This window comes from Doryrhamphus excisus, chromosome 5 (genome assembly GCF_030265055.1).
Source record: "Doryrhamphus excisus isolate RoL2022-K1 chromosome 5, RoL_Dexc_1.0, whole genome shotgun sequence".
Taxonomy (NCBI): domain Eukaryota; kingdom Metazoa; phylum Chordata; class Actinopteri; order Syngnathiformes; family Syngnathidae; genus Doryrhamphus; species Doryrhamphus excisus.
The window spans coordinates 533,094-559,297 of NC_080470.1; the positions used below are offsets into that span (position 1 = coordinate 533,094).

Genomic DNA, 26,204 nt, shown 5'->3' on the forward strand with positions numbered 1-26,204 from the left:
TTTGTCTTCTTTTATTTACACAACAAACAAACATATACACACTTTAATAAGCTAAAGTTGTTTGTTTTTCCACAACAATAAAAGGCGACACAGGCAAGAAGCACACCAGGTGAGCATTAAGAAAGGATGCTCACGCGCTGTGACGTAGCACGTACGACGACGCGTAACCTTGCGTCTGTCGTCACCGCGATAACCACACCCACTGGAGCATGAGCACCAAATACAATACAAGTACTTGTTAAAGTCTTTCTTGTGGATAGTGGTGTCCATTTAGTAAAATACGTGTCATTATGTGAGAGACAGCCGTGGAGTGGAGTATAGCACACAGCACCGCTAGCACCGCTAGCACCACTAGCGAAGTATCCCTCCGACTTTATGTGATATTATATCGTAAAACTGGCTCCGGTTTTCACCAAGCAACAATGGTCGCTTCTGTGGAGGAAGTATCCGCATCCATTGTGCGTGAATATCTGAGTAGAAAGGTATGTTATCCGGCAGCACTGCTAACCACCTGTAGCCGCGTTAGCGTTAGCACTCATGCTAAAGAGATGCGATGCTAGTTTTACGTCTATGTTAGTTTTCAATAAACCTAATATCCTTTTCGGGGATTAGGCACCGGTATCAACAATCCCGGTTCATGTTAAAGGTTTGTTTGGGCTAAAATCGATGCTAGTCTATCACCGGAAGTAGCCACCGCTGTTACCTGTCAACATCCGGATTGTCACTAAACAGCAACAAAATGCAGGGACTCAAGAGGACGATTGCCTGCATGGATGAAGAGCATCCACGGACGCATTCCAGTATCAATAATCGATCCCAATTGCGTCAGATCCTGCACATAGAAGACCTGTATAGAAAGAATAAGGTAAGAGTCATCAAATGTGGAATATTGGATATTTATGTATGTTAAGTTATGCGTGTTATGATAACACATTTTTACAAATGCCATATATAGGCTTGTTCGTGTCCGTGGGCTTATTCATTCTGTTTAAAAGCCAAATATTCTTACATTCTTACATATATTTTCCTTAGAAACCAACGCTTTTATGCCTTCATTTATATGTGCATTTTCTCATTTGAAGAGTTTCTCATTCTTGTCATTCATCCTGTTTGGTGGAGAGAGAGAGAGAGAGTATTCACATGTCAATTTATGAGGCTGGCAAAATTATGTATTTCATTTTTAGTGGCTGTGCGACTAATTAGTGACAGGCCTCGTATAAGTAAAACATGCTAATGCAAAATGTACAGCTGTCCACAACAATGACATGACATGGCCGCCATTACAGGTTGAGCGTTCCCCCTTGAGGACTTTACTGGAGATTATTGTAAAGCATCACATTGAAGGCGGTAAAGATGACAAGACGGCTGGTGAGGAAAGTGAATCGTTGGCGTCTGCTTTAATAATCAGCCGTCTCTCCCCCGCAAAGACACCACTGCGAATGACGAATGACACAAACACGGAACACGCAGCAGCGTCCTTTCTTTCCGGTGATCACATGAAATTAAGGTATTGAATAAGCACGTTTTTGACTTTTACTTGCTGGGAAACTAAGTGGAATGTCAACTCACAGGTCACCTATCAATGACGTGTCGCCCACGCCAATGGACGCAGACAAGAAACACGGCTTGTGGGTTGATGCCTCCGTAAATGAGACGGGCCAATCAAAGAGTGAGCACTTTGTGATCAGTGAACCTGAAAAAAAAAAACCCGAAATCATCCCAAGGAGCAGACCCAGTCGAGTACGGCGTGGCATGATGGCCGGACCGATAGCCAGCACCCTTCAGGTAGGGTCAGGGTTAGCTCTCCCTTCTAATTAATTGCGATACCTTGATGTTTTTGTTGTTTTTTTTTTTAGGAATCAAACAGGCCGAGGCCGATTCGACGAGTGGAGGCACCTCACCTGCTGCTCAGGAAAGACGAAGAGACCAGGCTGTCTCAGGGTGGAGTGAACAGTCCATACCAAAAAGGCTCGGAAAAGTCCAGTAGTGACACGGTGGAAAGGGTGCAGGGCTTGGAGAACGTCGGTCCAGCTAGACAAGACAGAAACATGTAAGTCTCTTATGTACATATATTTATGTATCTGTGTGTATTTTCTTATGCAGATTAACTTCCTGGTTCTAATTTCAAAACTCATTTTAATGTAAAACCACTGTACTTACTGTAAAAAGTCACCTTACCTGCAGCGTTTCTTATAGTGGACACAAAAGCAGCTAACTGCAGGGGTCGACACTTATTAGCGCTGGGTTCAAAATCGCTGGCGTTAAGAGTTTTCAACCTCCTGATGTAGTTTTTATTAAGTCCACAAGATGGCAGTATCTGCCGGCATCACTGGTCTGGAACTCTTCCCTTCTCTCTTCGATTGCCATTGTTTTGTAATGACGCTATTTTGGGTCTAAGCTTGAAATATGCCTCTGATTCTTATTAAATATATCTAAAGTATAAAATATACTGATACTCACTGTTAATGAGTGACAATATTAATACTAACATACTAAGTCCTTATTTGTAAAATGACAAATACTTCAACTTGCTGATATAGTTCATCTTCAAACAGCTAAAATAATGCATAAGGCTAAAAATAAGCAATGAGCTAAAAATGTCATCCAATACTTGATGAAGAGTCTTGAACCAGTCATGATGTGCTATATATATCACTATATTGACACGCACTATGGTACACATTATGGCATTGGATGCTCATACCACCGAGTACTTCGCTACGGGACAAAAAAATAAAATAAATTAAATGAATCATTAAATGAATAAAATAAAAGAAATCATTCCTGAACGAAATGAAAATAAAGTTAATTAAAATTAATTAATAAAATAAAGAAATATTAATTTATTCAGGAATGAATATTTTTTTATTTAAATAACAAAATAAAATAATTAAATAAATATATTCATTCATGAATAAATTATTTCTTTATTTTATTAAAATTAATTAACTAAATAAAGAAATATTAATTTATTCATGAATGAATATTTTTTATTTAAATAACAAAATAAAATAATTAAATAAAAATATTCATTCATGAATAAATTATTTCTTTATTTTATTAAATGAAATTAATAAAAAATTAAATGAATTAATAAAATAAAGAAATATTAATTTATTCATGAATGAATATTTTTTATTTAAATAACAAAATAAAATAATTAAATAAAAATATTCATTCATGAATAAATTATTTCTTTATTTTATTAAAATTAATTAATAAAATAAAGAAATATTAATTTATTCATGAATGAATATTTTTTTATTTAAATAACAAAATAAAATAATTAAATAAAAATATTCATTCATGAATAAATTATTTCTTTATTTTATTAAAATTAATTAATAAAATAAAGAAATATTAATTTATTCATGAATGAATATTTTTTATTTAAATAACAAAATAAAATAATTAAATAAAAATATTCATTCATGAATAAATTATTTCTTTATTTTATTAAATGAAATTAATAAAAAAATTAAATGAATTAATAAAATAAAGAAATATTAATTTATTCATGAATGAATATTTTTTATTTAAATAACAAAATAAAATAATTAAATAAAAATATTCATTCATGAATAAATTATTTCTTTATTTTATTAATTCATTTAATTTTTTCTCTCCCTTTCTCTCAGCGTGAGGCCAAAGACGCAGCCGCATGACGAAGATTTGTCTGAGATGGTGTTAGGTAAGAAGTGATATTGGGGAAGATTAATATTTATTGATCTGTCATTTATTTATTGATTTATTTTCCAGATGACGTTGATGATGACCTGCCCGAATTATCCAACATGTCCATGAAAAAGAGCAACCATACTGCAAGGGGCCACCCCATGGACCAACACACGGCCTCGGTTGTTGATTTGGTCTCAGGATGGATGCCAGAGATGACTTTTTAGGGGGGGTGTTCTTATTTCCTTTGTTCTCCCCAGGAATTGAAAGCAGTTCTTCTTGGCTCTTGTGTCAAATGTTTCAGTGTGGAGTGGAGGAACCAGGCTTTCACCTTCTCCCAAACACATGACCTGAGATATGGAATCGTTCAGAAAAAGGTCGCCATAACTTGTCGTCATTCATTTTGGCTTATTCTTAAGATTATTTGTTTGTTTTCCAGGGTGGTCCATGCGGGGTCCTAGCTTCCATCCAAGCCTTTGTTTTAAAGAAACTTCTCTTTGAGAACACGGACAGTAGTACTACCAGACTCCAGTACGTTTACTTTTAAATCCATACTTTATTATGTACGGGTGCTGATATTGGTATAAGAATGTCTATTTATAGCATGTGGCCATGAATTATTTCCAAATTTGGCCTTTGGATTGTAAATATGTGCAAGAAAGGCGTCTTAACCCTGCTCTTGTGTTAGGGTCGACACATAAAAATAATAATAATATTATAATAATAATAATAATAAAAATAATCCCATATAATTTGTTTATTGCATCAAGGCTTTTTCACTTTGTCAGGAAACTCTTATTTCAACAAAATAAAACCAAAAAAATCATTTTTACTACATTTTAAAATGGTCTGGTTGAAATTATGACCGCTGTATTGTTAGGGTCGGTTTCGACACGGTAATAATAATAATAATAATAATAATAATAATATGATTATAAAGCAATATTTTGATCCAAAACTGAAACCATAAGTGTACAATTAGCCAACACAATGACAACCAGCTCCTCTTCTCATCATGGAAGCTTTAGGGCAGGGGTCTCAAACTCAATTTACCTGGGGGCCACTGGAGCTAGGGTCTGGGCAAGGCTGGGTCGCATCAGGTTTTCCAAAAAAAAAAAAACGCATTTATTAAAAACTGAAATATGAATAAACTTTGCTTTGGTTTCGATTTTCTACAATAAAAGCTCTGATAAAACATTCCACTGTTCTCAAATATCTTAATTTTTATTTTTCTACACAAAATAAGGTGAAAAATAAATAAACAAATCAAGAATAAAGAAAATCAATCAGTAATAAATAAATAAATAAATAAATAAATATAATAATAATAATAATAAAAAGAAAGCACATATAGTTGGTGTGTAGACAAATGATTTTTTTCATATTAAAATGAACAAAGCATTATTAGAGCCCTGTAGACATGACAAAACACGACTATAGTCACATTTATACTCTTTTTACTTACAACATATTGCGCAACTGCAGGGTCTTGAGACACATGCTAACTCGCAAACTAGACAGCTAGTCACCTAAACGGTAGCCTTCAAGTTATTTCCTTTCAATTTAATTACCAAAAAACTTACCACTTCCACACGGATAGGGAGGATAACTATTGAAATGAAATTAAAATGGAGGGGTATAGTGACAAAAAAAGGCCAAAAGTATTATAAGCAACATTTTTATGGATGAGGAAGCCTAAGAAGGTAAGGTAACCAAAACATGATGAGCAAATTTGTAACTTATTGTTTTTAGTATTTTATAGCTGATTTAATACACGGGTCAAAACCGACCCGCTAACATAAGAGATGCTACCAGGAAGCTAACACAAGAGGAAGGTTAATAAGATGTCCGCCCATGTTGCCACAAACTCGGCATGACCAAAAAACAGGAACATGAAGCTCAGCACAATACAGTGGCGCCTTGGTTAACATCATTAATCCAGGATTCCAGACAGTCTGACTTAAACCAAATCAAGTTTTCCCATATAAAATAATGTAAATCCAATCAATCTGTTCCAGACACGGAAAAACTAGCTTAGCAGGTTACCGTTGTATCTGCATCGTTATCCATTGTATACATCACATGACTTCCTGTGCTAATGCTAAGCCGGTGCTTTGTTTTCAGGGGTTTAAGACCGACCAATGCAGCCAGACGAAGATGTCTGAGTCTAGCCGTGGCTGAAGTCCTGTGGAGGGCCGGGGAGGAGACGAAAGCCACACTTGCAATGTAAGATTCTACGGTTTTTGGTTTCACGCGTGTGTACCGTACATGGATTATGTCATGTACGGGTTCTGACGACGGAGCCTCCGTGCTTTTCACACAGAAACACGGGAAGAAATGTCTTCACTCCAAGTGGACACTACAAATCTGACGGAGTGCTGGAAAAGGTAGAACACTTTTCCCGTTTTGTTTACTACATGGAGAAGACATTTTTTCCCGCAGGGAAATAATGGCTTCATCCTTTCCACACCTCACATCCGCTGGCTGATGATTCCCAGCATGCCTTGCGGGTTATAAATGACTACAGAACAGAACAGTAATCCCTAGTTTATTGCGGTTAATTGGTTCCAGACCCGACGATGGTCAGTGAAGTAGGATTCCAAATTTTTCCTAATTCAATTATTTTCTAGTTAGCATAGAGAACCTGTTTAGCGCCTTCTAAATACGTACTTTAACATTATTAAAGCCCCTCTAGATATGAAATAACACCCCTATAGTCACCTTTATACGCCTATTACCCAATATAGTAGACATCATAATACATAGAAAACCTGTTTACCACCTTCTAAATACGTACTTTAACATTATTAGAGCCCTCTAGATATGAAATAACACCCCTATAGTCACCTTTATACGTCTATTACCCAATATAGTAGACATCATAATACATAGAAAACCTGTTTACCACCTTCTAAATACAGGTTTTAACATTATTAGAGCCCTCTAGACATGAAATAACACCCCTATAGTCACCTTTACACGCCTATTACCCAATATAGTAGACATCATAATACATAGAAAACCTGTTTACCACCTTCTAAATACAGGTTTTAACATTATTAGAGCCCTCTAGACATGAAATAACACCCCTATAGTCACCTTTACACGCCTATTACCCAATATAGTAGACATCATAATACATAGAAAACCTGTTTACCACCTTCTAAATACAGGTTTTAACATTATTAGAGCCCTCTAGACATGAAATAACACCCCTATAGTCACTTTTACACTCCTATTACCCAATATAGTAGACATCATAATACATAGAAAACCTGTTTACCACCTTCTAAATACAGGTTTTAACATTATTAGAGCCCTCTAGATATGAAATAACACCCCTATAGTCACTTTTACACTCCTATTACCCAATCTAGTAGACATCATAAGAGAAAATACGTAAGACATAATATAGACGCACACATGTTTGCATTGAGGGCTGCACGGCGGTCAAGTGGTTAGCACGCAGACCTCACAGCGAGGAGACCAGGGTTCAATTCCACCCTCGGCCACCTCTGTGTGGAGTTTGCATGTTCTCCCCGTGCATGCGTGGGCTTTTTTAACATAGAACATGAACATTTTTAACACATGAACATCCAGCAGCAACACAACATTTTAGCATGGCTAATATACTGAACCAGGGCTTGCATTGTTGTTCTTTTTTCCAAATTCCTTTGCTGGCTATTGTCTCATCAGTGTCACCTCACTGACATGTGACCAGCGTAGAATAATAATAATAATAATTGAAAATTAATAATTGTATGAATGCAATATGACCGGATGTTTATTTAGGCTTTTTTAAAATGTTTTTTGGCTCTTTTTTTTATAGCTTTTATGTATGGTCGTCAATCATACACTTTAATTTGGTTGTATCATAACAATGACAATAAGATATTGTATTCTTTTCATATCACAACACAATGCATTATACAATATTTGTATTTTAATACATTTAGCCATTTAGCCTTTTAAATCAGGCTTTTAATTAATATTTTTTTCTATCTTTTTAGTTCTATTTTATGCTTTTAGTTTTTAGCTTTTAACTCCAGTGTTTCCTCGGGGGGGGGGGGGGGGTCCTCCCCAGGAAAAGTGCTCTACAAATAAAGTTGATTTTTCCACAAAATGGCAGGTGTAAATATGACTGAATGTTGTTGTTTTTTTTTTAATTTGTGTAGATTACGTGTTTCTCAGTGGACAGCATGAAGGACCTTCAGATGCTGGTGGAGCAGCACATGGACCAGGTGAGTCTCAGTATTTTTGCTTTATTCAATAAATGCATTTTTAGTAATTATTCCGATGATTTTTCCACAGTTTGAGACTGGGGAGCTGGGATGTCTGCTGCTCACCGTGTCCGCCGTTCTCTCTCGATCCATTGACAAGTATGGCTAACTTCTCCGTGCAGAACAATCATCAAGTTAGATTTTTTTTTAAATTTATTTATTTATTTTATTTTTTTGGGGGGGGTCAGGGTGAGAGAAGACATGGACGTGGCGACCACGGCTCTCATTGGAGCTCATGGCTACTGCACTCAGGTTAGACTCAAACTACAATAAGATGTTTAGGTTTAGTGCAGGGGTGGGCAAACTACGGCCCCGGGGGCCACATCCGGCCCGCCAAGTGTTTGAATACGGCCCGCCCAATCTTTCCAAAGTATTTAATTTAAAGTCAACATACAACCTGGCATCATGGCCTGAGCCAACCTTTTGATGGTTGTATCAATTTCGTTGTTTGACATGGTCTGTTGTTTACAAAGTGCTCCTGAAAAAAGAGACACAAGCACATAATAATAATAGAAATTATTATTATTATAATTATTATTATTAGATTATTATAATTATTATATTAATTCTAATTATTATATTAATTATATATAATATTATTGTTATATTTGCATATTTTACATAATAATATAATTATTTTAATTTTATTGTAATTATTATGAGACACAAGCACATAATAATACAAATTATTATTATTATAATTATTATTATTAGATTATTATAATTATTACATTAATTCTAATTATTATATTAATTATATATAATATTATTGTTATATGTGCATATTTTACATAATAATAATATAATTATTTTAATTTTATTGTAATTATTATAAGAGACACAAGCACATAATAATAAAAAATATTTTTATTATTATTATTAGATTATTATAATTATTACATTAATTCTAATTATTATATTAATTATATATAATATTATTGTTATATTTGCATATTTTACATAATAATAATATAATAATTATTTTAATTTTATTGTAATTATAAGAGACAAGCACATAATAATAATAAAAATTAAAATATTATTATATTATTATTATAACTATTATGATTATTATATTTATTATATTAATGCTAATTATTATATTAATTATATATAATAATATTGTTATATTTGCAAATTTTACATAATAATATAATAATTATTATTTTATTTTTTGTTTTAATTATTATAATATTTTATTATTTTTACAATATTTAAATATAAATATTAAATAATAATAGCAGATTGCATGACAATTTTACAGATACAATAATACCAGGTGGACTGTTACGTGTAAAATATATAGTCTGCCCCCCCCCCCCCCCCCGGAAATTTTGTTTTATCAATGCGGCCCGCGAGTCAAAGTTTGCCCACCCCTGGTTTAGTGTCTCATAAGAACATATATTAATGCTAATTATTATATTAATTATATATAATATTGTTATATTTGCAAATTTTACATAATAATATAATAATTATTATTTTAATTTTATTATAATATTTTATTATTTTTACAATATTTAAATATAAATATAAAATAATAAATAATAATAGCAGATTGCATGACAATTTTACAGATACAATAATACCAGGTGGACTGTTACGTGTAAAATATGTAGTCTGTCCCCCCCCCCCCCCCGGAAATTTTGTTATATCAATGCGGCCCGCGAGTCAAAGTTTGCCCACCCCTGGTTTAGTGTCTCCTAAGAACGTTATTACGCCAATGTAGCTTGTCCTTCCAACTCTGTCCACAAGATGGCGTAATTACTTTGCTTCTTCATATGCCAACCCAGACACTTTGTTCATATTTATTCCATTATTTTTCAAATATGTACTCCAAACGCTGTAAAAAGTGTAAGCACAAAAGTGTGACCATGATTTTGAGCGTGTTGTGAATAAAAGTACTTTTTTCGTCGGTCAGGAGCTGGTCAACCTCCTGCTGGTGGGCCGAGCGGTGTCCAACGTGTTTGATGGCGACGTGGAGTTGGACTCGGGAAAAGGCAGCTCCACCCTGCTCAAGGGAATCAAACATCCCTGCAACGTGGGCCTGCTGTCCTTGTTTGAACATTACAACATCTTTAAGGTGAGAGACGCTCACCTTTGCAATAAATCATTGCTGTTTTGGGGGTTGAATATTTTCAACCATTTTTTATGAATGAATGAATTCATATGGCCCATGTCAAAAATATGCTTATTTCAACAAATGTGTACTTTTGGTATACAAGGCATTCAAAGAGGTTGTGAGGCTATGTAGTATTCTACACTGGTCAGTACGCGTCTCTAATGGTACGTCAATCACACAATAGACACCAGGAAGTAATAAGAGCAGGGAACTCTTGCCATGCTAACATATTATGTCTTATAATGTTTAATTAGAAAGTGGTAAACATGTTTCCTCTGTCTTGTATGTCTTATTTTCTCTTATCATGTTTACTATATTGAGTAATTGGAGTGTAAAGGTGACTATAGGGGTGTTATTCCATGTCTAGAGGGCTCTAAAATGTTATAAAATCCTATTTAGAAGGTAGTAAACAGGTTTTGTATGTCTTATTTTCTCTTATGTCTACTATATTGGGTAATAGGAGTGTAAAGGTGACTATAGGGGTGTTATTTCATTTCTAGAGGTCTCTAAAATGTTATAAAACCCTATTTAGAAGGTAGTAAACAGGTTTTGTATGTCTTATTTTCTCTTATTATGTCTACTATATTAGGTAATAGGAGTGTAAAGGTGACTATAGGGGTGTTATTTCATATATAGAGGTCTCTAAAATGTTATAAAACCCTATTTAGAAGGTAGTAAACAGGTTTTGTATGTCTTATTTTCTTTTATGTCCACTATATTGGGTAATAGGAGTGTAAAGGTGACTATAGGGGTGTTATTTCATATATAGAGGTCTCTAAAATGTTATAAAACCCTATTTAGAAGGTAGTAAACATGTTTTGTATGTCTTATTTTCTCTTATTATGTCTACTATATTAGGTAATAGGAGTGTAAAGGTGACTATAGGGGTGTTATTCCATGTCTAGAGGGCTCTAAAATGTTATAAACCCTATTTAGAAGGTGGTAAACCGGTTTTGTATGTCTTATTTTCTCTTATTATGTCTACTATATTAGGTAATAGGAGTGTAAAGGTGACTATAGGGGTGTTATTCCATGTCTAGAGGGCTCTAAAATGTTATAAACCCTATTTAGAAGGTAGTAAACAGGTTTTGTATGTCTTATTTTCTCTTAATATGTTTACTATATTGGGTAATAGGAGTGTAAAGGTGACTATAGGGGTGTTATTTCATTTCTAGAGGTCTCTAAAATGTTATAAAACCCTATTTAGAAGGTAGTAAACAGGTTTTGTATGTCTTATTTTCTCTTATTATGTCTACTATATTAGGTAATAGGAGTGTAAAGGTGACTATAGGGGTGTTATTTCATATCTAGAGGTCTCTAAAATGTTATAAAACCAAATTTAGAAGGTAGTAAACAGGTTTTGTATGTCTTATTTTCTCTTATGTCTACTATATTGGGTAATAGGAGTGTAAAGGTGACTATAGGGGTGTTATTTAATATCTAGAGGTCTCTAAAATGTTATAAAACCCTATTTAGAAGGTAGTAAACATGTTTTGTATGTCTTATTTTCTCTTAATATGTTTACTATATTGGGTAATAGGAGTGTAAAGGTGGTGATAGGCGTGTTAGGGGTGTCTTATAATGTTCAAAAAAAGTGTATTTAGAAAGTGGTAAACATGTTTCCTCTGTCTTGTATGTCTTTTCTTTTATAATGTTTACTGTATTGGGTAATAGGAGTGTAAAGGTGACTATAGGGGTGTTATTCCATATCTAGAGGGCTCTAAAATGTTATAAAAACCCTATTTAGAAGGTAGTAAACAGGTTTTGTATGTCTTGTGATCTCTTAATATGTTTATTATATTGGGTAATGTGAATATAATATATATATAACAATGCCAAAAAGTATAATTAGTTATTATTATAATTTGATGAATTATTAATGATTAAATAAATCCACTGCTCTGCTCGGTCTTCCAGGTTGGAGACTATCTGAAGAACCCCGGTTTCCCGGTGTGGGTGGTGTGCAGTGAAAGCCACTTCAGTGTGCTGTTTGGCCTGCAGGGGGAGGTGTTGACCAATCGGGGTGAAGACCAGCTGGAGTTCGACCTCTACTACTATGATGGACTTGCCAATCAACAGGAGGAGATCCGCCTCACTGTCTGTGTGTAGCATTTGGGGGGGGGGGGGGGGGTGCTCATTTTTTTTTGACCAAAATGTCAAAAACTGCTTTTTTGTGTTGCAGCTGTGGGCAAAGGCAAAAGCCGCCAAGATCCGGACGCTGATCTAACCCCTCCGCTGGAGCTCTGTATCCGGACAAGGTCAGCAAGCGTTGCATTTACAATGTTGCCACATGACAGAAAAAATCATAATTTCCTTCCGTTATGACGTGCTTTCACTTTTTATTTTGTCAGGTGGAGGGACGCCTTAGTGGGTTGGAATGACACGGAGCCCATTCTCTGACTTGCTGGATGGCATTTGAATTTCATTGGGCTTTTTTTTCCACTCAACACCCACAAATAGTTGAAGACGCTACCAAAATATACCTCATTCATGCTTTAACATTGAATATGCATGTTATTATTTCTTGTTACATTTTAGGGATGAATGTAGAAGATAATAGTTTGCAGATGAGTATTAATAATGTATTATATTGTGTTACTTTATTCTAGATTTTAGCCCTATTAATAATTTATATAAATGTTTAGTGAGGTTTTTAATATGTTTATTACCGCAGTGCCCTTTGTTTACACATTCTTGCTTATATTTTACTGATAGATTGTTGAAAGATGAATACTGTAGTTTATAGGAAAATATTTATTTAAAAAATATATGCTATATATGTAACACACAATAACACACGCAGACACTGCTAGGTGTTGCATGCTAACATTAGCATGCCAATCTTAGCATAATTGGAGCAGAATAAAAAAATAAATATAAAATAAATATAAATAATATTTATATGAGTATAAATATATTCATATAAAATATGACTTTATTCTCGTCAATAAAACTTTATTTTCGTAATATTAACATTTTTTCTCAGAAATTGATAACTTTGTGTAAGTTTGCAACATTATTCTTGTACATATACAACTTTATTGTAATATTAGAAGTTTAATCTCATAAAATTATGTTATTCTCCTAAGTTTTTTGTTGTAAATATACGCTTACTCTTCAAAATAGTGTAGGAGTTGACGTGTTCTTACTTTCTTTTTAGCTCAGTTATTCATAAACATTATCCATTCCACTTACTTCCACAACATGAATAATTCCAACTTTTCCAAACATGGCTTAATTGGCACAAGATGGCGTCGGCGCGTGTAAATGTCACATATATTTCTTCATACATTAATAACAGCAGCATCATCATTGTACATTCAAACGTTTTATAACATATATATAAATCGTGCATTTTCGTACCAGGCTCAATGTACTGTTTCACCCACCTGAAAAACAAGGATATGAATGGAATACAGCCAACTTCACGTCTGTCCATCTTGCTTAGCAGAAAGAGGAAGTTCGTCAAGCAGTCAAACTGACGTAAAGTGTCATAAAACCAGGCGAGTAGTCACACCGCCCCCTGCTAGCGAGTGCCCGGTACTACACCCCTTATGTACAAAGTAAGCCTTTTTTGATGTTTTAATGGTGAAAACAAGGTGGTTACATTTCTGAACTGTTGTCAACAAATAGATGGTGTTGAGCGTCAGACGACAGGGAATGCTGTCAGAAAGTATGTGTTCCCTCCTTGCTATTGTTTGACAGAAATAAACATGAACATCCCGACTGTTTGTGTGTTCTTCAAAGCTGACATTACAGTACATGTCAACAATGTCAGCAACCTAACCTGAATGGACTTTACCGGGGAGGCTGAGGAGTGGGAGCTCCTAATAACTAACGCCGTTACTTTTTCAATAACGGGCAATGTAACTACTTACATTTACTGTCAGCATAGCGCCGTCCGTTACCATTTTCGACACTCCGTTACTGAAGCCGCCTAAAAATATATCACCGACTTCATAACTAATCTGCGGCGCAGTGAGATTGTTGCAAAGTGACAAGGAAGGGGTGGGAACGCCACATAAGCAATGACGATTGGCTAAGTTTTAGCAAAATTGCGTCTTCAGCCAATCAGAGAACTTGAGTGGGCGGGTGTTTCGAGTACATAAGCAATGAAGTTTGGCTAACGTTTAGTAAAATTGCGGGCCTTCAGCCAATCAGAAAACTTGAGTGGGCGGGTGTTTAGAGCACATAAACAATGAGCATTGGCTAAAAGGTTTAGTAAGATTGCGATTTCAGCCAATCAGAGAACTTAAGAAGGCGGGTGTTTAGAGCACACAAAGCAATGAGGATAGGTTTAGTAAAATTGCGTCTTCGGCCAATCAGAGAACTTAGGTGGGCGGGTGTTTAGAGCACATAAGCAATGAGGTTTGGCTAACGTTAAAGTAAAATTGCGATTTCAGCCAATCAGAGAACTCAAGAAGGCGGTTGTTTAGAGCACATAAGCAATGAGGATAGGTTTAGTAAAATTGCGTCTTCGGCCAATCAGAGAACTTGAGTGGGCGGGTGTTTAGAGCACATAAGCAATGAGGATTGGCTAACGTTTAGTAAGATTGTGTTTTCAGCCAATTAGAGAACTTGAGTGGGCGGATGTTTAGCGCACACAAGCAATGAGGATAGGTTTAGTAAAATTGCGTCTTCGGCCAATCAGAGAACTTGGGTGGGCGGGTGTTTAGAGCACATAAGCAATGAGGATTGGCTAACGTTTAGTAAGATTGTGTTTTCAGCCAATTAGAGAACTTGAGTGGGCGGATGTTTAGATCACATAAGCAATGAGGATAGGTTTAGTAAAATTGCGTCTTCGGCCAATCAGAGAACTTGAGTGGGCGGGTGTTTAGAGCACATAAGCAATGAGGATTGGCTAACGTTTAGTAAGATTGTGTTTTCAGCCAATTAGAGAACTTGAGTGGGCGGATGTTTAGATCACATGAGCAATGAGGATAGGTTTAGCAAAATTGCGTCTTCGGCCAATCAGAGAACTTGAGTGGGCGGGTGTTTAGAGCACATAAGCAATGAGGATTGGCTAACGTTTAGTAAGATTGTGTTTTCAGCCAATTAGAGAACTTGAGTGGGCGGATGTTTAGAGCACACAAGCAATGAGGATAGGTTTAGTAAAATTGCGTCTTCGGCCAATCAGAGAACTTGAGTGGGCGGGTGTTTAGAGCACATAAGCAATGAGGATTGGCTAACGTTTAGTAAGATTGTGTTTTCAGCCAATTAAAGAACTTGAGTGGGCGGGTGTTTAGAGCAAGTCCAAACAACGTTTGCGAAATGGAAGTACAAACTACTACTACTACTTTAACCTCGTTGATGTCCCTGAAAAAAAAAACTTTGTCCACGTCTTGTGTGAGCAACTCAAACCCACAGAAACACCTGTTGACTGCAATAAATGCTAACATCTGTAATGGTACCGTCTTTGCTGTTGGGTGGGGGGGGGGGCAATAGTTACTTTTACTGGTAACTAGTTACGTTAGTAGTGGAGTAACTCAGTTACTTTTTTGGAGAAGTAACTACAGTAACTTTTTTTAAAGTAACGTGCCCAACACTGTCGGTATTAAATCACAGCGACTCCAAATAATGGCAGAAGTTGAAACGATGCTATAGGATAGCCACGTGTGTATGCTAGCGTGCCGCCTCCACCCGCCGAGACAAAAACACTATGGCCGACAAAGGGGCTCACTCCGTTCATGGCGTTGTGTGTATATATATATATATATATATATATATATATATATATATATATATATATATATATATATATATATATATATATATATATATATATATATATATATATATATATATATATATATATATATATATATATGTGCTTGTTGTGTCACACAGTGTGGCGTCGGCGAAGACGGCGGCGTGTTGAATGAGGTCAGGGAAGTAGGGCAGAAGCGACCGTGGAAGGTTTCTGTGAATACCCATAACCACCAAAGCGGGTCAGTGGTCTCTTCTGAGACGTTTCAGGCGCAGTCAACAATCAATCATCGACAAGCTAGCGTATGAAAAAGTGCAAGGACATAAAAGGCAGGCTATGTCTTTTATCAGATGCCGCATTAATCAGATGATCACCCGAAGCGACGCCGACGGCTGCACATGGCAGGAAGTTGAGCAGATGAGCTGAGATGACCCTGTGGAGATGCGTTGTCGCACTTCTCCTCAGCATCCAGCGTGAGTATTTATTATTCTTCTTCTTCTTCCCTGCCATCTGACATCTCTATTTCCGTCCCTCCCTCTCCGACAGGACGCGGCCCGCTCCTCGCCGGCTGCCAAGTCTTTGACGCCAGCCTGGGCAACGTGAGCGTGGAGCCGCCTTCGCCCTTTGCGCTGGGCTCCGACCTGACGGTGTACTGCCACGTCGCGGCTTGCCAGTGGAGGTAGGAATCCCCCAAATGGTCATTAAATTACAAAGTCATTGAACTGGTAATGGAACAGCTCACTCATAAACACTGTTGTATAACTTACCTACAAAAAATTATTAGTTATCATTACTAGTTACTTTCTGAATGACACCTTGTTAAATTACTCCTTGTTAAAAAAAACTTTAAGCCAATTACTTTTTTTTAATCATCATAGTTACTAGTTACTTTCCCAAGATAGTAACTGAAGTTATTACTCTGAAAAAGTCATTACTTCTAGTCATTAGTTTACTTTAAAAAAATAGTTAGTTACCTGTTACTTTCCCAAGATAGTAACTGAACTTATTACTTATAAAAAGTCATTACTTGTAGTCATTAGTTTACTTAAAAAAAAGTAGTTAGTTACCTGTTACTTTCCCAAGATAGTAACTGAACTTATTACTTATAAAAAGTCATTACTTCTAGTCATTAGTTTACTTTTAAAAAGTAGTTAGTTACCTGTTACTTTCCCAAGATAGTAACTGAACTTATTACTTGTAAAAAGTCATTACTTCTAGTCATTAGTTTACTTTTAAAAAGTAGTTAGTTACCTGTTACTTTCCCAAGATAGTAACTGAACTTATTACTCAGAAAAAGTCATTACTTGTAGTCATTAGTTTACTTTAAAAAAAGTAGTTAGTTACCTGTTACTTTCCCAAGATAGTAACTGAACTTATTACTTGTAAAAAGTCATTAGTTTACTTTAAAAAAAAGTAGTTAGTTACCTGTTACTTTCCCAACAAAAGAATGAAACTAGAACGGGAATAACTCCTTCATAAACCAATTTAGCGCTTTGGAAAAGTGATGAGTAGTAGTAGTAGTAGTAGTAGTAGTTACTAGTTACTAGGACTCAGTGTGGAAAGCAGTAGTAGTGTGTAGTACTTTTAGGATTCTGAGATGGTGTTATTTTGGGGGAAAGAGCGTGAGACATGTGACAGGAAGTGTGTTTAGCTGAGTTGCCAGATGTTGGATGAGATGATGATGTGGTGTAAATATCGATACGGCGGTTTGGTTTCTGCAGGTCCAAAATCACCTTGATGTTCAACGAGATGCCCGTGGGTCTCTGGAAGAGGGACACGTGCAGCCCGGCGATATTCCGCCTGTCCAACGTGCGGCTGCCGCTGTCCGTGGTGCAGTGCACGCTGCAGAAAGACGGACAGTCGTATCTCGTCGGCGGAGCGGACCTGCTTGGTGGGCGTATGTATGCTTGGTTGCCACGGTGACGCTGTCAAAGTGAAAGGGGGTTTCAACAGAAAGAGCAAAAAACAGACTTTTTGAAGTTCTCCCATCATGTTGAAGTCCCCCCAGATAAACCCCGAAACGTCACCTGTGCCACCACAAGGCAGTCAGACCGGGTGGAGTGCTCATGGTGGCGAGGACGCGACGCCCACATTCCCACTTCCTACAACGTGTCGCTCAGCAGGTGCTGGCGTTCATCTGGCTAGCTTCTTTGCAGGCCGACGCTAACGTTCCAACACGTCTGCAGGGCACAACGCACCATCGCTCGTTTCAACCTGAGTCAGGACGACCGCCGCCGCCTCGTCATAAATTCAACTCTGTTTGATGCCAACGAAACATATCAGCTGATCGTCACTGCTAGCAACCACTTGGGAGCCGTCCAGTCTGATCCATTTACGTTCAACCTCAACGATATCGGTGAGCGTGTGTGGTGCTCCTAGCACCTAGCATGTTTTTGGAATGTGGGAGGAAACCGGAGTACCCGGAGAAAACCCACGCATGCACAAGGAGAACATGCAAACTTCATATAGAGATGGCCGAGTGTGGAATCGAACTCGGGTCTCCTCGCTGTGAGGTCTGCACGCTAACCACTCGACCGATCATTATTCATTTTTAATTAAAAAAAAGTTACAGAGGCACATATGTACTAAATATGCTTTTTTAACATGATTAGAGCCCTCCATACATAAAATAACACCCCTATAGTCACTTTTACACTCCTATTACCCAATATAGTAGTACAATAACAATATAATACTACAAATATACCCCAGTTTGGATTGTTTCCTGTATTTTAAGTTAAAAAAGAAAATCCTCTCCAGTTGAAAAATGTTAAAATTAACATAATTTTCCCGCACGGGTGGTGCTGGCGGTAGAGTGGTTAAAATGCGGGCCTCACAGCTAGGAGACCCGAGTTAAATTCCACCCTCGGCCATCTCTGTGTGGAGTTTGCATGTTCTCCCCGTGCACGCGTGGGTTTTCTCCACATTCCAAAAACATGCTAGGTTAATTAGCCACTCCAAATTGTCCATAGGTATGAATGTGAGTGTGAATGGTTGTTTGTCTATCTGTGCCCTGTGATTGGCTGGCCACCAGTCCAGGGTGTACCCCGCCTCTCTAGCCCGAAGACAGCTGGGATAGGCTCCAGCACCCCCACGACAGTATCACTCGGATACTGTGAACATCCAGCAGCAACACAACATTTTGGCATGACTACTATTTTGATGAAAAATATACTGAACCAGGGCTGCACAGCGGCCGGGTGGTTAGCACACAGGCTTCACAGCTAGGAGACCCGAGTTCAATTCCATCCTCGGCCATCTCTGTGTGGAGTTTGCATGTTCTCACTCCGGTTTCCTCCCACATTCCAAAAACATGCTAGGCCACCAGTCCAGGGTGTTTTGTGTCGGACTTCAGGTTGGTTTCTTTGTACTCACAGTCGTGCCACAGAGCCCTCGCATCGAGCACGTCGACTTCGGGAATGACTCCACGTCAGCGGCCATCTTGCGGTGGAAGACCCTGGATCCTTTACGACACCTCCGAGCCTCCGTCAGACTCCGCCAGGCTAACGGCCCCTGGGTAGGGTCGCCGTGTTGTGTTCCGCTTGAACCACCGTGACGTCCGTGTCGTCGTCGTGCAGGGCGTGAGGGGCGCCGTCGGGCTCGGCGAGGATGCCGTACGAGTTGACGGCCTGGAACCTCTGACGGAGTACGAGTTCCAGATGAGAACATGTAACTCCACGGGTCAGCGGTCGCTCTGCAGCCAATGGAGTCCATCGGTGACGAGGCGAAGCCCTGGAAAAGGCCAGATTTACAACGCCGTCTCGCTATCGTTTTCACTGTAAAGTCGTTCAGGAGGAAGGATGGCGTTTGAGAACGTGGACCTTTACATTGTACAGTGATATAGTATAGTACTGATGTGGAACCCTGGCGGACTAGCGCTAGTACCTGGTAGCATGGGATGTGTCAATGCCGAGTAGCGAGGAGCGTAGCTGGTAGCGTTGACGTGTTTGAGATCAGCAATGTGGTTATTTCATGCTGATTGTGTTTTTATCTTCAGGCCCGTCTAAGCCGCTGAGTGCTTGGAGGACGTTGCGCAATCACAAGACCAGTTCGCTGCAGACGGTGACTGTGTTATGGAAGGTACTGTTCCACTTTCTCTATTTTTTTTTTACACAAATACACCACACGATGGAAATAAATATCATTAGAAACTAGAAGACAATGGCTGTGTACTACATAGTACTACCATGCCCATACTATCCACAGACAGACAGTAAGCAAAGCGTGTACACTACAGTGTACTATATGACAACCCACAATGCATTGCGCTCCTACCAGAGCTGAAATCGATTAAAACTGAAGCCAATTTCACTTTAGCTCTGAACTCTTTCAATACATAACTTTATTGAGATTTTTTTTAAATCAGGCGACAAAGTGGCTGTTTGGATCTCGAGTGTGCCGTGTCATTTATTTGTCCGAATACAAACCGTTTACTTTTATTTCACTCGGACCAATTCGGCAAAATTTAAGCTAGTGTTTAAGTGAGCTATGCACTTTTGGTTATTTTCACAAAATTAAACCCCCCCCATTACTTTTCTCATACTGGCTTATTATTTTTATATTTATATTTACACATTATATATGTTTATTATTATTATTATGTGTGCTTGCGTCCCTTTTTTCAGGAACACTTTGTAAACAACAGACAGCCATGATGCCAGGTTGTATGTCGAGTTTAAATGAAATACTTTGGAAAGAACGAGCGGGCCGTTTTCAAACACTTGGCGGACCAGATGTGGCCCCCGTGCCGGAGTTTGCCCACCCCTGCAATAAACCGTAGTGATAAATCAGTGCTTTTACTTTGAAAACAGGAAGCGATATATCCTGCTTGACAATGTTGTGGGAGTAGTAAGCCGATGATACATACTCATACTCAACATTTCTATATTTTAGGGGGGGGCTTCAGACCCCCTAAAATGTTCTTAAGCCTCCCGAAGTAATTTGATATTTTTATGGAATTTTTTGATTGATTTTTTTTTTTTTTTTTACAAAAAAGTATCTGACAAATTTCATATAATAGGGCAAAAGCAGGCTAATAAGCTAGCCAATAAGCAGGCTGAATTTAGTAGGCTAAATTTTGGTAATAGTAATAATCAGAAGAAGAATAATGATGGCTAATAAATAATATAATAATGATTATTATATAATTGATGACGGTCCATTGGACAGAATGGTTGCAGAGCTTTGTGTATACTTGTACTCGTGTACATTTAATGGTGGCCTTAAAATATTTTTACAGTATCTCTACTAAATCTGTCCAAAAGTGGGAAAGTTATATCCCGCTTCTTGTTCCTTATTTGTTTTTTTTTTGGCTATTTTTGAATGTCTACTCCATTCATTCATATCCTGTGCATCTCCAGGGGCTAAACGCCGTTTCAAAATGTGTCCAGAAGGGGGAGTAGTTGAGTAGTTTATCCCACAAAAAGCAGCAGAATTTGGAGTTCTTTGCATTACATTACTATAGAACAGGGGTGGGCAAACTTTTTGACTCGCGGGCCGCATTGATATGACAAAATTTATGGGGGGGGGGGGGCAGACTATATATTTTACACGTAACAGTCCACCTGGTATTATTGTATCTGTAAAATTGTCATGCAATCTGCTATTATTATTTATTATTTTATATTTATATTTAAATATTTTAAAAATAATAAAATATTATAATAATTACAATAAAATTAAAATTATAATTATTATATTATTATTATGTAAAATATGCAAATATAACAATAATATTATATATAATTAATATAATAATTAGCATTAATATAATAATCATAATACTTCTAATAATAATTATAATAATCTAATAATCTAACAATAACAATAATTATTATTATTATAATTATTATTATTATTATTATGTGCTTGTGTCCTGTTTTTCAGGAGCACTTTGTAAACAACAGACCATGTCAAACAACGAAATTGATACAACCATCAAAAGGTTGGCTCAGGCCATGATGCCAGGTTGTATGTTGACTTTAAATGAAATACTTTGGAAAGATTGGGCGGGCCGTATTCAAACACTTGGCGGGCCAGATGTGGCCCCCGGGCCGTAGTTTGCCCACCCCTGCTATAGAAGTATGTCCCAAATGTGGTACAATATGAAGTTCTAGCAACATTTCTCAGATAAATACCCCTCCGATGTAATAACATTTGGAATTCCTCCAAAATGAATAAAATCAATTAACTATTGGGTTTTCTCGCCACTTGTGGTTGCGTGTGTAGGCCCTACCTCCGGACCAGTACAGTGGAGAAGTGGAAGGTTACCAGATCTCCCTGGGCCGGGATCCCAAACAGGAAGTGAGCTGTGGCGCCTCTCTGAGCCAGTGTTCCCTTCAGGTGCCGGCAGACGTTCCTGCTCTGGGGGTCAGTGTCGTCACCACTTTCGGAAGGTCGCCCCCTGCAGATGTTCTCCTCACACTGTCAGGTCAACACATAATCACGCACACACACAAACGCAACACGGCTAAAAGAGGCTAAAACATTGTTGTTGTTGTTTCTTAGGTGACCCCGGGCCTGCTGTCAGGCTACTGGCACCTGTCGCTAACGGCAGCGCTGTTCTGGTCTCCTGGTCGGGGACAGAACTGGGGCTGGGGCCCAGACCAGGAAGAAAAGAAAAACCAGAGTACTACGTGACGGAGTGGACGAGTGTGCCCGTGGGCGAGCTGCAGTGGCAAAAAGTGACAAACGATAAAGACAACATCACCATCACAGGTACCAGGTAGCAGCAGCGACCTCCTGTGGACAAGTTGAGGATGACAGCCATGCTTTGTGTTTTCAGGTCTGATGGCGGGTGTGAGGTACAAGATCTCTCTGTACGCTGTAACCGGCAGGGGCGTCAGCGCACCATCTTCTGTCCTGGTCTACTCCAAAGAACTCGGTGATTAAAGCTGCTTTGCACTCTGTGGACAAAAGTATCACTCGTTATTATATTTTTTATTATTATAATCAAGTATTTTTTTTTTGCATAAAATGTAACAGAGACTTTTGTCTCCCACCTTGACTGTTCCAGTACCAATCTCTGGTCCCCTTGTGTCAGTGCTGATCCACAAGACCGGACGGATTCAGATCCAGTGGGACGACCCCGCGGTGGAGCAGCAGCGAGGCTTCATCACCAACTACACCGTATATCTCCGGAAGATGGACGTCCGCAGCGAAGAACTCTCAGGTTTCTTCTCTTCCAACTAAACATTACTATCCTCACAAGGTCCGTGTCATCCAGATCTCATATGGGAGCTCGTTAGACCAGGGGTGTCCAAAGTGCGGCCCGTGGCACAATGTAAAAATCCTTCTAAGACCTTCTAAATAGGGCTCTTAGCATTATTAGAGCCCTGTAGATATGATGGTAATGGTAATGGTAATGGTTTAATTTCATTAGAACATGCATCAGATTCCAATTGAGTGCATCCCATAATCAGTTCCCAGTTCCACATGTCCAAAAGGAGTAGGAAGAAGCAAAGCTTATTAAATCCTACCCCTCCATCTGGTACTTTTACAATCACTAACTGTTACATTTGTTCACTTCCTGCTTTCCTAATATAGTTTAAGTTTTTTTTTTACTTTATTTTATAAAATGTTTGTAAAAATTTTTATTTTTTTCTTTTCTTTTATTCATTTATTTTACTGTTACATTTGTTCACTTCCTGCTTTCCTAATAGTTTTTTTACTTTATTTTATAAAATGTTTGTAAAAAATGTTTTTATTTTTTTCTTTTATTTATTTTTTATTTTATTTTATTCATTTATTTTACTGTTACATTTGTTCACTTCCTGCTTTCCTAATATAGTTTTTTTTTACTTTATTTTATAAAGTTTGTAAAAAAATATATTTTATTTATTTTTTCTTTTTATTCATTTATTTTACTGTTACATTTGTTCACTTCCTGCTTTCCTAATATAGTTTAAGTTTTTTTAACTTTATTTTATTAATTTAAAAAAATAATAAATTTTTGTCCCGTACCAAAGTACTGGGTGATATGAGCATCCAATGCCATAATGTGTACCATAGTGCGTGTCAATATAGTGATATATATAGCACATCATGACTGGTTCAAGACTCTTCATCCTTGGATTTAGCAAACATCAACTGCTTGTATTGTTTCTTCAATTGGCTCATCGTTGTGCATTGTTTGATTTCCTTACTCAATCCATTCCATAGTTTGATTCCACATACTCAAATGCTATGTCATTTTAGAAATAAGGAGTTAGTATGTTCTCTGTAGGCGGCATTATGAATTATCCTTACTGGCCTTTCTGATGTTGTCTTTCTTCCGACAGTGACACTGTCCGCGTCCGGTCCCAGAGCGACATGGCTGGATTGTCCCGAAGGATCGCTGGTTCTGCAGATGTCCGCCTCCACCTCAGCTGGAGAAGGCCAGCGTGGGAACGTGATCTCCTCTCAGCCCGTGGACACTGCAGGTACGTATACCCCGGTTTACAAAGCGGCTCCCAACTAAAAGACATGAATGATGGTGTCTTGTAGTTGGACTGGCCGCGCTGGTGTTCACCATCGTGGTCTTCAGTGCGGTACTGGTCCAGCTCCTGTGTTGGCGCTGTGTGAGGAAAAGGTATTGCTGTCCCAAAACTTTTGCCTGTGGGGTGTTCTACCTTCACTATGTAATACATGCCCTGTGTGTGTGTGTGTGTGTGTGTGTGTGTGTGTGTGTAAGGATGAAAGAGACGTGTGCATCCTGGTTGGTTCCAAGTCTGCCCAAAGCAGGAAATAGCCGAGCCATCAAACTACTGCAGGTATTATAATACTACGAATAGTAGTATAGTATAATCAATCAATCAATCAATCAATCGATCGATTGATTATAAGTGGTGCAGGCGTATCTAATGAAGTCATCATATTTCTCTCCAGCTGGATATAAGTGAGCCGTCCTTCTCGTATACCGACAGCGACCCCCCGCTGTCACCCCTCAGTTGCATCTCCGATGAGGACGTGTACCCCTCCGTTCCTGACGACGAGCCCACAACGCAGACATCCTTGCTGGAGACGGTCGCTATGGCGACGCTCACAGATGGATATAAACCTCAGTTGGCCGGAGCGGCACAAGGAGCCCAGACAGCGGAGTTGGACGAGGGGTCGGGGGAGTGGACGGAAGAGGACACACATTCAGGTGGATTCGGGTTGCTGGTTAACTTCCTCGCTGTTGTGGAGTCGGATTCCTCCGAAACGCACGCCAACTCGAGATGGGAGGCTGAAAGCGTCGTGGGAGACGACGTCGCCGCTGTGGTTTTAAAGGAACTTCGTGACGTCGTGGGTCCTCGTGATGCCGTTTGCTGCTATCGGTCTCCAGTGGATGCCGGGCACACCAGCGGATACGTTCCACAAAGCGCTGGTGGATGCTCTCAGCCTGCTTGCCGGCAGTAACCAGGGAACCCGACCCCCGGTAAAGTCAGCCATGCGGCATTACAGCACCTTTCTTTTAACCACGTGCTGAAACATCATGTGACACAAACGTACACGTACACCCTCTTTTACGGCCCCAGCCATCATAAACACAAAGTAGTATGCCTTCTTTATCAATGGAAAATTGTGAGTGTGAATGGTTGTTTGCCTAAATGTGCCCTGTGATTGGCTGGCCACCAGTCCAGGGTGTACCCCGCCTCTCGCCCCAAGACAGCTGGGATAGGCTCCAGCACCCTTGTTCTATTTTCCTAATTCCTTTGCTAGCTATTGTCTCATCAGTGTCACCTCGCTGACATGTGACCAGCGTAGAATATTAATAATAATAATAATTGAAAATTAATAATTGTATGAATGCAATATGAACATGAATTCATATGAATATAAAAATGTCAGTGTAACCCCTCGTGAGGAAAAGCGGTATAAAATGAATGAATGAATGGAAAAAATCTGTTTACTAACTTTCGAATCCGCTTTGTAACATTATTAGAGGCCTCCAAACATGAAATAACACCCCTATAGTCACCTTTACACTCCTACTCACCAATATAGTAGACATAATAAATAGAAAAGACTCCTACTTCCCCGTGTTAGGTTGATTTTTATTCAGGATTATTGTGTCTGTTGTGAGCTGCAATAAAAGCTCGTGGTTCCGCCAAAAACCAAGTCCGGTGCTTGTGTATCTCAGCCGACATTACAGTACCATTACTGAGTGAATCGTCGCAACCTCTTTCGGTGTAGTTGTATTTTACTTCATTTAGACAATGAAAACAATGGAACATTTGCCGTACATCAGGGGTCTCAAACACGCGCGGCCCGCGGGCCAAATGTGGCCCGCAGGACACTAGTTTGAGACCCCCCGCCTTGATATGAAAGTTTAATGTTTGATATGGATATGGTATCATGTACCCAGAAAAAAATGATTACGTTTGATTCATGTTCATGTTAAAGGTTAAATAACTGTTAATAGTTATCCTCCCTATATGTGTGGAAGTGGTAAGTTTTG

General features: G+C 38.2%; 2 protein-coding genes and 1 long non-coding RNA gene across 9 annotated transcripts; 2 read left to right on the top strand and 1 right to left on the bottom strand.

Annotated features, from left to right (window-relative positions):
- Positions 1 to 168: 168 nt before the first annotated feature.
- Positions 169 to 13,790, top strand: mindy4 (MINDY lysine 48 deubiquitinase 4). Of its 7 annotated transcripts, none has more exons than XM_058072648.1 (18): positions 169 to 482; positions 746 to 865; positions 1,287 to 1,507; positions 1,572 to 1,785; positions 1,857 to 2,050; positions 3,639 to 3,691; positions 3,760 to 3,857; positions 3,936 to 4,052; positions 4,115 to 4,206; positions 5,800 to 5,901; positions 5,999 to 6,062; positions 7,851 to 7,916; positions 7,987 to 8,054; positions 8,132 to 8,207; positions 9,877 to 10,038; positions 11,995 to 12,178; positions 12,260 to 12,335; positions 12,429 to 13,790. In XM_058072648.1, exons 1-18 carry the CDS (start codon positions 423 to 425, stop codon positions 12,475 to 12,477), a joined length of 2,016 nt encoding a protein of 671 aa, XP_057928631.1. In that variant the 5' UTR covers positions 169 to 422; the 3' UTR covers positions 12,478 to 13,790. The 7 variants fall into 7 exon arrangements, 6 of the variants coding, with proteins under 6 accessions (XP_057928631.1, XP_057928634.1, XP_057928632.1 ...); XM_058072651.1 differs by having other exon boundaries at positions 12,079 to 12,178; XM_058072649.1 differs by having other exon boundaries at positions 8,144 to 8,207.
- Positions 1,497 to 14,038, bottom strand: LOC131129272 (uncharacterized). The gene is made up of 3 exons (XR_009129813.1): positions 13,956 to 14,038; positions 1,902 to 2,031; positions 1,497 to 1,693 (listed from the first exon to the last, which is right to left on the bottom strand). It is a non-coding gene; the product is annotated as an uncharacterized LOC131129272 (long non-coding RNA).
- Positions 14,039 to 16,038: 2,000 nt separating this feature from the next.
- Positions 16,039 to 26,197, top strand: LOC131129403 (interleukin-12 receptor subunit beta-2-like). The gene is made up of 16 exons (XM_058072952.1): positions 16,039 to 16,257; positions 16,331 to 16,463; positions 17,506 to 17,675; positions 17,715 to 17,907; positions 17,971 to 18,140; positions 19,162 to 19,301; positions 19,363 to 19,525; positions 19,782 to 19,864; positions 22,013 to 22,214; positions 22,292 to 22,501; positions 22,569 to 22,667; positions 22,800 to 22,955; positions 24,064 to 24,204; positions 24,269 to 24,353; positions 24,456 to 24,534; positions 24,650 to 26,197. The coding sequence occupies exons 1-16, from the start codon at positions 16,212 to 16,214 to the stop codon at positions 25,160 to 25,162; spliced, it is 2,583 nt and encodes an 860-aa protein (XP_057928935.1). The 5' UTR covers positions 16,039 to 16,211; the 3' UTR covers positions 25,163 to 26,197.
- Positions 26,198 to 26,204: the final 7 nt, after the last annotated feature.